General features: G+C 40.4%; 1 protein-coding gene across 1 annotated transcript; it reads left to right on the forward strand.

Annotated features, from left to right (window-relative positions):
- The first annotated feature begins 3,080 nt into the window (after positions 1 to 3,080).
- NDUFA4 (NDUFA4 mitochondrial complex associated) lies at positions 3,081 to 10,525 on the forward strand. Its single transcript, XM_055272587.2, has 4 exons — positions 3,081 to 3,650; positions 4,772 to 4,860; positions 5,527 to 5,584; positions 10,290 to 10,525. Exons 1-4 carry the CDS (start codon positions 3,609 to 3,611, stop codon positions 10,344 to 10,346), a joined length of 246 nt encoding a protein of 81 aa, XP_055128562.1. The 5' UTR covers positions 3,081 to 3,608; the 3' UTR covers positions 10,347 to 10,525.
- Positions 10,526 to 14,432: the final 3,907 nt, after the last annotated feature.

Genomic DNA, 14,432 nt, shown 5'->3' on the forward strand with positions numbered 1-14,432 from the left:
TACGACACATACCAATTCCACTTCTGCAGCTCAGGAATTTTGCATTGTTTCTTCTACCATGGCTTCTTGTTCTTCTTGTTCTTTTTTTCTGAGATGGAGTCTTGCTCTGTCGCCCAGGCTGGAGTGCAGTGGTGCTATCTCAGCTCACTGCAAGCTCCGCCTCCAGGGTTCACGCCATTCTCCTGCCTCAGCCTCCAGAGTAGCTGGGACTACAGGCACCCGCCACCACGCCCGGCTAATTTTTTCTATTTTTTTAGTAGAGACGGGGTTTCACCGTGTTAGCCAGGATGGTCTCAATCTCCTGACCTCATGATCCGCCCGCCTCGGCTTCCCAAAATGCTGGGATTACAGGCGTGAGCCACCGCTCCCCGCCCATGGCTTCTTTTTCTAGACTGTCACCTCTACTTGTCCCTACTTAAAATATAGGTGACATACTCTTTCCACTAACTTCAATGTGCAAAATTTAAACTTTCACAATTTGACATTTTGGTTAATATTTAATGAAATTTATATTTGTAACCTTGCTTTGTTAACATCTCTAAAGGCATCACTTAGGCTGGGCGCGGTGGCTCACACCTGTAATCCCAGCACTTTGGGAGGCCGAGGTGGGCAGATCACGAGGTCCAGATATCAAGACCATCCTGGCTAACACGGTGAAACCCCATCTCTACTAAAAATACAAAAAATTAACCGGGTGTGGTGGCATGTGCTTGTAGTCCCAGCTATTCGGGAGGCTGAGGCAGGAGAATTGCTTGAACCCAGGAGGCAGAGGTTGCAGTGAGCCGAGATCGTGCCACCACACTCCAGCTTGGGCCACAGAGCAAGACTCCATCTCAAAAAAATAAATAAACAAAAATAAATAAATAAAGGCATCACTTAGCTATCTATATTATTGTTGTCTCTAGAAGCTAGGTCAATGACAAAAAAAAGTTAAGTCTCGTGCCACTGCATTCCAGCCTGGGCGACAGAGCGAGACCCTGTCTCAAAAAAAAAAAGAGAAAAAAAGTTAAGCCACTAGATTTTACTTTCTTATTAATAATGGCATTTCTACATACCTACTTATTATCAACTGTTATTATTCGAAATAAAATATTGGAAGAAGAGGTCTCCCCTTTTCTAATTTATTTGCTGAAAGCCTATCTATACTCACTAAGGTTTCTTTGTTCACTTCTAAGTATTTTCCATGTTTTTGTGTTGATCTTTTAACACAGCCATGCTCCTTACCATAGCCTATAAGGTCCATGTCAGAGAATTGGACATAGAACTTACAGACTCCACTCTTTGCTCTCATTTTCCTCTTTTTCTCGTTAGTTATGGATCAACCACACTGATACTTTTTTAAGCACTCTTTTTCTTCTTCTTCTTTTTAAATCTCAAAGCCATTTCTCTTACCAATTTAGTGTTCTTCCCAGATCTTTACCATGTTACTTCCTTCCTTTCATTTAGGTTTCAACTCAGATATCCTCAGACAGACCTTCCCTGTCCTGTCTACTTAACCTTCTCTCCTCCACCCCTTCCATGTCATTGTCTGTCTCATTATTCTATTTTATTGGCTTGTCACTATCTAAAAATTATCTCATTTGTTTATTGTTTGTCTTCCTCAATTAGTATGTAAGCTCCATTAGCAGGGCAGAGTAATTTTCTTGTTCACTGCTATAACTCTAGTGGCTAGAACAATGCCTAGTGGAGAGTAGGTACTTAAGAAAGATTTGCTGAATGAATGAAAAAAGACACCAGTCTTGATAAGCTTCATGACATATCACCTTAACAGTTACCATCTATTTCTTTTTCCTACCTACTGGCCATACCTCCTCTTCTAAGCATTGCATGTTGGAATTCCTTGGCTCTGTGTCCTCTGTTTAAATTCTCACTCAACTTTCTCTCCCTAAGTAATCTCATTCAGTCACATAGGTTCATTTCTTATCAATAAACTGAGTCCTAAATTTATACTTCTAGTGTAGTTCTCTTCTGCCCCATAGAGATCCACTTGAATTTTACATAGGCACTTATACATCATTCTCTATGGCTTATTTCAATAACTGGCATCAATAACCACAGAGCTGCTCAAAACTGAACCTCTGAAATTATTCTTAACTTCTCTCTCCTCACTCCCCGATAGCCAACCACCAAATCCTGTTGGTGCCACCTTCTAAACATCTCTGGAATCTTTTTTTCTCATCATTACATTCTCTACACTAGTTCAAGCTACCATTATCTCTCACACAGATTATGGACTATTGCAATGGCCCCTTGATAGGTCCTTCCCCTTTCACGCTTATCCCTTCTAATCAATTATTCACAAAGCAATCATTTAAAAACACAACTTTCCCAAGCTCTCAACATAAAACCCATGATGTGTAAGCTGTTATTGGCCCAGCAGATCTGATCCCCATCTCTCCCTTTTACTTTCCAGCCACACTAGACCTCATACAGTTCCTTGGGTTTTCATTAGCTTCAGACCTTCACGTGTTATTACCTCCGCCCTGTACACCTGCATCCTCCGTTTTCACCTGGTTAATGTCCGCTCCTCCTTCAGAGCTAGTGTAACTTCTGGTGGAGCCGTCTATGATTTCTATTCCCAGTTATTGATACTTGCTTGATTATTTGATTAATGCTTTAAGCTACGTATGAGATTGGAGAGGGTTCAGAGTGTACGTTTTATCCCAACTCCCCAACCCCCCGCAAAGCCTGTCCTATGGAAGACCTTCGGGTAAAAAAAAACGAAGAAAACAAAACAAAAGACAAATGAAAATTCGATTGGGGTAGTGGGAAAGATTATCTGTAGGTACATGACCATTGAAAACACATTTTAAGGATGCAATTTGGGACCAGGGAGGGGGGATAGTGGCGTGTTGGAAAGGTCTTTGTGGCGACGAACTTTCAACTGAGGGCCAGGATCTGAGGGTTTAGAAATACACCGCCAGGACTATTATCATCTTTAAGTCATTTACTAGTTTTTAACTTCTGCTTGTTTGCGACAACCTAACACAGGAAGCAGCTGCAGTCTTCTCAAACCGCAGCCGCTGACCTTAGCGGCAAGAGACCCGACCTGCCCTCCAGGCGCCCGGCGCTCGGCTCCCAGAGGCGCGGCGCAGCTCCCTCAGCGGCAGTCACGGCCGGCCAGCGCGCGCCCGGCACGCGCGCCCCCAGGGCCTCGGCTCGCGGACCCGGCTCTCAGGCGCCGCGGGAGAGGCCCCTACTCACGGAGCGCGCGGCCCGTGCGCCCCCGCGCCGACCGCATTCCTCAGTACGTGGCACCCTTGGAAAGTGCCTGTCTGGTCAATCGAAGAGTCCTCGTTTCGACAAAAAAATTCCCCTCAGAAATATGCATCGTACGGCAATGAAGGGGTTTTCACTATGAAGTAGAGTGAGATCGTCCGACCAGGTCAGGACGAACATGTAAGGAGTTGGATCTAAGCAGGCACTATTAAGGACAGTCGCATCCGGGCCCTCCTGCCGCAAGCTGCCCTCCCAGCCAAGGGTCCTTCAGGTAGGAGGTCCTGGGTGACTTTGGAAGTCCGCAGTGTCTCATTGCGGATACTTCTTAGCTTAGGACCTGGTGGCTAGGTTGGTTCTCTCCTTTCCAATCGGAGACCTCTACCGCAAACATGCTTCGCCAGATCATCAGTCAGGCCAAGAAGCATCCGAGCGTAAGTTCGTGACCTCTCTTCTAATGTTTTCCCTTGTCCTTCTTGCGTCGGGGTGCGCCTCCTTCTGTTCCCTGGGAGCGTCCTCATTTACAGCCACTTACGGTCCGTCAGACCAGACCCTGCCTCTCCTAGTGTTTGTCATCTTAGTTGCCCCAGGCCTCTGTGACCCTCTACGCCATGCATTGTGGGGTTTTGTCTGACAGGCGGAAGGTGACGGACACTGCTAGGAAAAAAAAACTAGTGAATGTTGGAACAGTCTGGTGGCTGCGCTCTTTTGCAGGTTGTGCGGTCCAAGAGGGATAGATGTGCGCTGTGTGGGTCAGAGACTAGCATAGGTCAGGTTTTTTATGTGTCATACCATCTCTGGAGGATCTTGTATTCACCGCATTGCACCACCAGGCCTTCTGGTAAATAAGACGAGTCCGTGATCTTGGAATCCTCACTTTGTCTGGACGTCGTTGCATTTGGGGAAATTTCGTAGTGCAGAATTTAATTGCAGTTCTTTCGCATCTCATTTTCCCTCAGCACATCAACGTGCTGTAGAGCTAAAAGTCTATGCAATCTTTAATCTGTCTTAAATACAGTTCCCTAAATAAGCAACATTGGAGCATTACGTTTTCAGAGATAATGCTTAAAGCCAGTATTTGTAATAGATACGTTTACTTATTCAGATTCTTTTCAGATGTATGATGTATGAAAAATTCATACATCTTTATGGAGGCACCCTTAAATAATTCGCAAAGAATTTGTTTTTCAAGCCCCAGGATAAAGGAAGCCAGAAAATTTAGTGGGAATGACATGTAAATATTAGAGAGGTGAAGAAGACTCGATACATTTTCTTGGAAATTTAAAAATGTACCTATAATTTGCTCCACATTAAAAAGTAAGACACTTAAACCAGAGTCATCTTAACATCCTTTCCAAATTCCATTTGTTTCTTTAGAACACAGTTATAAGAAATCTTACCTCAATGTAAGATCTACTTTATTTAAATTTTAAGACAAAACAGCCCAATAACAGTTTGAGACTTGGAAATCAGCATGCAGAAACTACTGTAATCTCTCGTTGGCCAGTGTCTTAAGTATTTGAAGATGGTTATTCTATTTTGTGTTTGGTTCTAGTTGATCCCCCTCTTTGTATTTATTGGAACTGGAGCTTCTGGAGCAACACTGTATCTCTTGCGTCTGGCATTGTTCAATCCAGATGTTTGGTAAGTACTTAAAAATGTTTAAAACTTTAATAGCTGATCAAGGCAGTTTAGGAGCCACAGTCTTTGTAGAGCGATAATATCAGGGTAGTAGAAAGAATCTTATATTTACAGTCATACAATAAGTTCAGATCTCAAATCTGCTGTTTTCATTTACTTTTTCTGGTTCATGAAATTATCTAATTTCTCTGAGTCTCGTTTTCTCTTTGGTAAAGTAGAACTGCTAATACCAAATCTTGTAATGTTTTGAGGATTGACATAATAATAGTTGTTTTTATAAAATAATCATGGTTCTTGGCACATGTAAATGTTTTTTGCCTGCACTTGGACATTTGCAGTTGGAAAACAATAGACAATCAAGAGATTGATTCATCATTATTCTATGCATTTTTCTATATATCACTTTATTAATGAAATGGAAAGCTTTTGTGAAAGCCAGGTAAAAAGTATCTCGTGATATGGATTCTGTGTTCTACCTTTTTTCTAATTGATTACATGAGATTGCTTATTATAGATCCTCTACCTGTTTCAACTTCATAATGAAATAACACCATACTTCAGCTAATAGAAAATAAGATTGATCTGTTCAAAAATGTGTTCTTAAGTACAAAACACTACTTTAAATAGTGCTTTATTATTATAACAGCCATAATGTTTTATTTCTTTTAGTTGGGACAGAAATAACCCAGAGCCCTGGAACAAACTGGGTCCCAATGATCAATACAAGGTAAACTACAAAATTGTTTTAAAGTTGTTAGAAATTGTGTTGTGATAAGTTTTGTCATGGGGTGGGTTTTCTTGAAACTGGATATATGAGTAAAATTCCATTATATTGAACTTTAAAGAGCTGTTAGGTAGTTCTGTGAAGTGAAAATGGTATATTGCTCTAATAAATATTTTTTGCTAGGTATTTTATTGCTAGTATAAGAAAAGGAAAAATAGTATAGCTATCATTTACCATTTTCTTAGTTCTTAGATAGTCTTACACAGTGTTCTCAAACTTCATTGTACATAGAGCTTGTTGAAACACAGATTCTTCAGACTTATCCCCAGAGATTCTGATTCAGCTGGTCTTTTGTGGGGCATGAGAATTTAGAGTGGTCTGTGGAACTACTCTTCCAGAGAATGATTTCATGGACTGAGACCATTTATTGATTCCCCAAACATAACCTTCCTTACGTGTAAAGAATTTTGCATACAAAGACCCTGCACAGCATCAAAACCGAGGGCAGGCCAGGCACGGTGGCTCGTGCCTGTAATCCCAGCACTTTGGGAGGCTGAGGCAGGCAGATCACTTGAGATCAGGAGCTGGAAATCAGCCTGGCCAATATGGTGAAACACCATCTCTACTAAAAATACAAAAATTAGCTGGGCATGTTAGTAGGTGCCTGTAATCCCAGCTGCTCGGGAGGCTGAGGCAGGAGAATCGCTTGAACCTGGGAGGTGGAGGTTGCAGTGAGCCAGGATCACGCCACTGCACTCCAGCCTGGGCAACAGAACCAGACTCTGTCTAAAAAAAAAAAAAAAACGAAAAACCAAGAGCACCTTCGTTAAGATATCATACTATTCACATACCACACAGTTCACGTGCTTGAAGTTTATAACTCACTCAATGCATTTTCCATAATATCAAGCCACTTCATCAAAAGAGAGTAACTGGCTGTTTGATTTATCACTCTGAAGAACAGGGTCCCTGATCAGTGTGTGTCCAGCACTCCTTGACAGGTGTACATCTATGATGGATTATCATTACTCGTAGCAACGTTTTTTTGTTGTTGTTGTTGTTGGAGGCAGAGTCTCACTCTGTCGCCCAGGCTGGAGTGCAGTGGCATTATCTTGGCTCACTGCAGCCTCCACCTCCCAGGCTCAGGCGATTCTCGTGCCTCACTCTCCTGAGTAGCTGGGACTACCGGCATGCACCACCACACCCAGCTGATTTTTTGTATTTTTAGTAGAGATGGGATTTTGCCATGTTGGCCAGGCTGGTCTTGAACCCCTGGCTTCAAGTTGATCCGCCTGTCTCAACCTCCCAGTGCTGGTATTACAGGCGTGAGCCACTGTGCCTGCAGCCTGATAGCAACTTTTAAGATCACCCTTTGTGGATTTCACATTTTCCGCTTAACCTGATTATAATTTGGCTTCTAAATCCTTCAATAGATCTCCTTACAAGAAGAAAATAAAGATGCAGCGGCTAAGCTGAAACATCTGTCTCATCTGTGTTATATTTTGCCTCTAAAAAGATAAACGGGCATCCTGATTTATTTTTATGTCTTATGAATTTGTTTAAACTAAGTCCATTCCAGAGAAAATAATTCCACATATAAGAAACTTTTAAAAAGTAAACAAAAAAAAAAACTAGCAGGCTTTGGTTCTTCCACCAAAGAGCGTATTGGAATCTATGGGTGTGTGTAGTTCAAAAAGTGTAACAGATGATTCTGATAATGCAGCCAGTTTACTAATGTTCTGAAATATCACAACACATGCCAATATGAGGCCTTGGGAACCGAAAATGAAATGTTGCTGCAACAAAAACCTAATGTGTGTGGCATAGCTTGGGCTGTTAATAGCTGTGACACTGATATCAGAGTCTGGAAAGATGAAGAGTGTCATGTTATGAAATGACAGAAATGAAAAGGAACCAAATCCAGAAACTTGAGAACCTGGAGTAAATGAAACCTACTTAATACTTTTTCTAAACCCATTCAGGTAGACTAGATTATTATCTCCATCATTCACAATCTCTCACCTAACAGAATTTGTTTTTCTGGCCCACTGACATCAGATTTGACTTGTGACTTGCTGTGGGAAATTATGAGTTGGAGGAAATGATACCTGCCACTCTTGAACCATTATGTGGTTCCTCCGTTCTTTTGCTTCTCTCATGAGACCAAAATTGACAAGTAAGGGCTATTCATTCACCTTAGAAATGGAATGAAAAAAATATGGGGCAATCAACATACAAATGGCATATAATGTGAGTGAAAAGTGAACTTTTATTGTTGTAAGCCACTAAGATTTGAGTGTGTTAATTTGGGCTGCCATAACAAGATACTGTAGACCAGGTGGCTTAAACAACGAATTTATTCCTCAGTCCGGAGGCTGGGAAGTCCAGATCAAGGTGCCAACCAATTCTGTTCCTCATGAGAGCCCAACCCAGTTGTGTCCTCACAAGGTGGAAGGAGAGGAGTGAGCCCTCCCAGAAAGGCACTAGTTAGAGTGTTCCACCCTCATGACCTAGTTACCTCTCAAAGGCCCAGCCTCCAAATACCATCACATTGGTGTTTGAGGTTACAACGTGAATTTTGGGAGGACATAAACATTCAGTCCATAGCAGAGGATTATTTGTTGCCATGCTATAATCTAGCAAAAACTATGAATAAAACAGCAAGAGACAGGACCAAAATAAGATTTGAACATTAAAGGCCCAGCAATACTTCTCAACTGAATAACAGTTGAAGCTCCCCAAAGCTAAGATCAGAGTATGTTGTGCCTCCCCAACTATTGTTTCAGAGACTCTCAAAGTAGCCAGCATTAAACTGAGAAAAAGAATAGAGGTAGGGAAATTGAAAGCAGGTTTTAAAATTATAGAATTTTGGATATGAAGCGGGTAAATCAGAAGCCTGCTTAGTTTTAAGAAAATTGGCAAAAATGCCATGAATGTGCTTTTGACTCTGCATGGGTGTAGGACCTTGATCTTGCAAATTGTAGAACTTGATCTCAATTACCTCTTTTTTTGAGACGGAGTCTCGCTCTTTCGCCCAGGCCGGAGTGCAGTGGCGCGATCTTGGCTCACTGCAAGCCCCGCCTCCCGGGTTCACGCCATTCTCCTGCTTCAGGCCCCCCCTCCCCAGTAGCTGGGACTACAGGTGCCTGCCACCGCGCCCGGTTAATTTTTTGTATTTTTAGTAGAGACGGGGTTTCACCGTGTTAACCAGGATGGTCTCGATCTCCTGACCTCGTGATCCGCCCGCCTCGGCTTCCCAAAGTGCTAGGATTGCAGGCGTGAGCCACCGTGCCTGACCTCAATTACCTCTTTTATAAATTAAGAATGAGAAGAGTTATTGTGATAATTAACCAAGATAAACATAAAGCATCTAGCCCAGTGCCTGGGCAGGAGCCCAACAAATGTTTATTTTCCTTTCCTTAATATATACCTGCAGACCCTTCTGTAAATTATTTCTAATATTTTGTTAATATGTTAGAGGATAGCACAAGTAGTTTTTTTTTTTTTAAACTTATTTTCTAGGTTAATTGTTTCTTAAAAGAACACTGTCAGAAGAAAGAATACTGCTTTATGGATTATTTATAATTTTCTGTCCATAAAAGTCTGTGTCTGTCTGTATCTCAATGATAACTTGGTAATAAGCTTTACAACCTGAGGATCTTTTTTTATCAGTAAAATACATGAGTTTTTCAGAAATAAATAAGTTCAGGTATATTTGAAGAAATAAAAGGGGTTTGAAGAAAGAATGAATACAGATTTGTGAACTTCATGCTTAAAAACCCTGAAGAAAACGTTTATCATTCTGAAATTGTGGTTCTTTTGGAGATAACTGACATAGTCTTCAAGTAATTATAGCACAACCTCTTTAGCATTCTTTGGCACAAGAATGAGTAAACCCAAGATTTTAGCCTTATTTGGGCTTATGTACAAGCATTAATGTGTCCTTAGTAGAAACTCTGGACCAGTTTCAAATATGTAGTTTTTTTTTTTTTAAGTTACTGAGAGAGGGAGTTTTTTTTTTTTTTTAAGCAATCACAGTAAGATTTATTTCTAAAATTAATTTTAATTGATTATAAAGAAACGTTGGAAATTTTAAACAGCAAAAATACTGTATTATTTAAAAGCCATTACCAGAGGTGAAGTGTCAGTTTGATATTGAATATAGCCTGGGTTAGGAAATTAGTGAGAGAGAGAAAATATCTCAGAAGTTATGTAAACCACAAAACAAAGCAGTACCTTATATTACTAGCCTCTTTTTATTGCAGGGTCTCTCCCTCTAAATTACAGCAGTTCACTCAGCAAGTAGGGGAGGTAATTCTTGCTAATCCTCTATTATGTTGGCGATTCTTCCATGTACTTAGTAGAGTTAAGGCAAAAACTTACTGAATTGGAAGTATGTATCAGAAGGAATTCTTAATTATTCACTTTGAAATAGAAGAATTTTCCTTATAGGTTCCAAGTAGTAGACTGTACTAACACTGCTCTTCTGAAATAAATTGAATGTTTTTACCTTGCCAAAACTGTCATTGAAGGCTGGAATTTTAGGTACAGTGTTTTTCTGTGAATGACTTTTATGTTGTTAAATATTCTTTTAAAAATTCATATCTGTAATTGTTACTGTAGAAAACCAAATACAAAGAATTCTAAAACCTTTGTACCGTCTCTATGTATTTGAGATTACTTAAAATACCTTTTTTTCTGTTCCAAGTTCTACTCAGTGAATGTGGATTACAGCAAACTGAAGAAGGAACGTCCAGATTTCTAAATGAAATGTTTCACTATAATGTTGCTTTAGAATGAAGGTCTTCCAGAAGCCACATCCGCACAATTTTCCACTTAACCAGGAAATATTTCTCCTCTAAATGCATGAAATCATGTTGGAGATCTCTATTGTAATCTCTATTGGAGATTACACTGATTAAATCAATAAATAACTGAAACTTGGTGTGTGTCACTTTTTTATGCTGAAAGTATGCTCTGAACTTTAGAGTATAGGAAATTAACTATTAGAATTTAAAGAATTTCTTGAGTTTCTATAGTTTGAAAATACAACTTTAAGCTGCTTTAATAAAACACTTCCATTTTGTGTATAGACCGTTGGTAACTTCACTAGAGCATACATAACAACTGGAACTGGAAATTAATAAAAAAGTAAATTGGGAAGGATACTCAAGCATCTGACATTGGCAAAATGGAAACCTTTGAGTTTCTCTTACTGGCTGTTGTTGAAGTGTGTGCAGTTTTTAACAATGGTTTTTACTTGACATTCTCTTTGTTGCGATTTTCAAGGTTATAAGTTGCTTTGGTCCTAGGATTGAAGTTGAAATCTGAGTTTATCACTGCTAAACCATGGTGCTAGTAGTCGAGATCTTGAGAATTTTGGCTGCTGAGTCTTGGTGCAGGTTTTCTTTTCTTTTTTTTTTTTTTTTTTTTGAGATAGTCTGTCACCCAGGCTGGAGTGCAGTGGTACAAACACGGATCACTGCAGTCTCGACCTCCTGGGCTTAAGTGATCCTCCTGCCTCAGCCCCTAAGTAGCCGGGACTACAGGTATGTGCCACCATGCCCAGCTAATTTTTGTTATTTTTTTTGGAGACAGGGTTTTGCCATGTTGCCCAGGCTGGTCTCGAACTCCTGAGCTCAAGTGATCCACTCTCCTCGGCCTCCCAGAGTGCTGGGATTACAGGCTTGAGCCATTGCGCTCAGCCATGGTGCAGGTTTTCAAAGGCCAGGAAGTATATTCATAATTTTAAGGTGGGGAATATAGCAAGTTTTCACATAGGTGTGTGTAAGTCATCACATCATAGAAATTTGAGGAATTCAGTGACATTAAGTTTGGATTTTCATATATAAGTATACAATTAAATGTTTACAGGGTATTAGAAGCACATTTTAAATGTCAGGAACTGAACTAAGTATTTGAATTACATGGATCATCTAAAAAATTTTGAAATTTTTAAACGAGTTGAATTACTTGAATTCATTCTGTTAGTCAAATGGTGGATATTTGAACCCATGTAGTTTTGAATTTAGAGTGTGTACAGTGTTTTCAGTTACCAGACTCCACGCTTTTAGCTCCTATGTGTCATGCATAATTTGAACCTCTAAGAGCAGGGTTTCTCAACCTTGCTACTACAGACAAAAAGCACTTTTTCCCTCCAATTTCCACAGGCTATGAAAAACATGGAGACATTACCAAATGTCCATTGGTGGGCAAAATTGCTCCATTCCTACCTCTATTGAGAATTACTCTAGATCCTTTGGCGCAAATTACCTCAAAGTTTAAAATTGTGTAAACAGTGTGTCACGTAATTGAAAAACATTAAGCAACTCCAAATAAATGCTACATTAAGAAATTAGTAATAACATTTTCTAGAATTGAGGATCATTTTATGCATCCTTAAAAATTCTTTGAGAGTAGTATCTTTCTGTGTCTATCCTTGGACTTTGCAATGTAAGAATAAATGCTAAGTTTGACATGAAATAGGATATGTTTTAATGAAGAAACTATTACTGATATTTAAGAAAATTCAATGGCAATCTAAAGAAATTGTCATTTACAAATGCATCAGATACCAATGCTGCCACGAAAGATAACACTCTTTTTTTTTTCTTTGAATGTTTAGAATTGTGCTTGTGCTTTTTTTTTTTTTTTTTTTTTTTTTTTTTTGTGAGACTGAGTCTTGTTCTGTCGCCCGGGCTGCAGTGCAGTGGCGTGATCTTGGCTCACTGCTCACTGCAACCTCTGCCTCCTGAGTTCAAGCTATTCTGCCTCAGCCTCCCGAGTGGCTGGGATTACAGGTGCCCACCACAATGCCTGGCTAATTTTTGTATTTTTGGTAGACAGTTTCGCCACGATGGCCAGGCTGGTCTCAAACTCCTGACCACAAGCGATCCGCCTGCCTTGGCCTTTCCAAGTGCTGGGGTTACGGGTGTGAGCCACTGCTCCTGGCCCTACTATGCTTCATTCAGAAAACAGACTGCTGTGTTTGTTTTTCATGTTAATGAAGTCAGCAGGCAAAGCTTCGTTTCAATACAGATGCCCTTGGGTAGTAGTTACATGTATTTGAAAATTTGCGGTTTTCAGAATTTATATATGCTTCCCAGTAGGTACTTGTCTTACTCTGTTGCTGTAAATGAATACCTGAAACTGGGTAATTTATACGTAAAAGAAGGGTTATTTTGCTTGTGATTCTGTTGGCTGGAAGATTGGACATCTGGTGAAAGCCTCAGGCTGCATCCACTTATGATAGAAGGCGAAGGGTAGCTGGTGTGTGCAGAGATCACATAGACAAGAAGCAAGAGAGAAGGGGGAAGTGGTAGGTTCTTTTTAATGACCAGCTCTCCTGGGAGCAAATAGAGTGAGAACTCACCCATTACTGAGAGGGCTACATTCATGAGGGATCTGTTTTCATTACCCAAACACTTCCCATTAAGCACCACCTCCAACATTAGGGATCAAATTTCTTTTTCCTTTTCTTTAATCCACTTTTAGACACTGAGTCCTGCTGTGTTGCCTAGGCTGTAGTGCAGTGGCTATTCAAAGGCATAAACATAGTACACTGCCTGGCCTCAAGTGATCCCACTGAGCCTTCCTAGTAGCTGGGATTACAGGCACATGCCTCTGTGCCCAGTGGGGATTAAATTTCATGAGGTTTGCGGGGGACATGCCTTCAAACTAGAGCAGTTTTCCAAAAAAAAAAAAAAGCTAAAAATATACTAAATTTTACTTCTTTCAAGTTTATTACCCAACTCTGGTCAGATTTTATCCTTACCACTCCACTAAAAATGCTTCTGTTAAGGTTTTATCAGTGACCTCTGTTTGTAAATTCAAGTTGATCATCAGTATTGCTTTGACCTAACAGTTGATACAGCTCCTCTTTGAAACACTCTTCCCAGGTCCCTAGAACACCATACTGTTTTTGTTAACCTTCTACATCACTGGCTTTTCTACTCAGTCTCTTGCTCATGCCCCTTTGTTTCCTGAGTTATTTTCTGTTCCATTTATTTATTTAGAAAGGGTTTCTCTCTCTCACCCAGGCTGGAGTGCAGTGGCACATTCATGGCTCACTGCAGCCTCCACCTCCCAGGCTCAAGTCATCCTCCCAGTTCAGCCTCCCAGGTAGGTGGGACTAATTTTTTTTGTAGAGGCAGCATCTCACTATGTTGCCCAAGTTGGTCTGGAACTCTCAGCCTCAAGCAATCCTCTTGCCTTGGCCTCCCAAAGTGTTGGGATTATAGGTGTTAGACACCACATCTAGCTAAATGAGCTTTTTTAGGTAAGGAGATTATATCATGGCAGAATATATGTTACTTAAGCCTTAGTTATTATAAACATTGGAATTCATTTATTCTTTTCCTTTAGAAACTTTAATGGGATTTTTTTTTTTTTTTTTTTTTGAGATGGAGTCTCGCTCTGTTGCCAGGCTGAAGTGCAGTGGCGCCATCTTGGCTCACTGCAACCTCTGCCTCCCGGGTTCAAGCAATTCTCCTGCCTCAGCCTCCCAAGTAGCTGGGACTACAGGCACATGCCACCACACCTGGCTAATTTTTTGTATTTTTAGTAGAGACAAGTTTTCACCATATTGGCCAGGATGGTCTCGATCTCTTCACCTCGTGATCTTCCTGCCTCGCCGTCCCAAAGTGCTGGGATTACAGGCGTGAGCCACCATGCCTGGTGGGGAAAATTCTAAAAGCCATATTATATAAAACTTGGAAAGAAAAGGACTATTTGGTAAAAGCTTATTCAGCTGTTAACATCAGATTAAATAATCTTTTTATTGCAAATATCATTGATTTCAACACATGAACAAGGTGACTGGCTTTTACACCAGAGCTGTAAGTCTTAAGAA

The sequence above is a fragment of the Symphalangus syndactylus genome, chromosome 3 (genome assembly GCF_028878055.3).
Source record: "Symphalangus syndactylus isolate Jambi chromosome 3, NHGRI_mSymSyn1-v2.1_pri, whole genome shotgun sequence".
NCBI classification, from domain to species: domain Eukaryota; kingdom Metazoa; phylum Chordata; class Mammalia; order Primates; family Hylobatidae; genus Symphalangus; species Symphalangus syndactylus.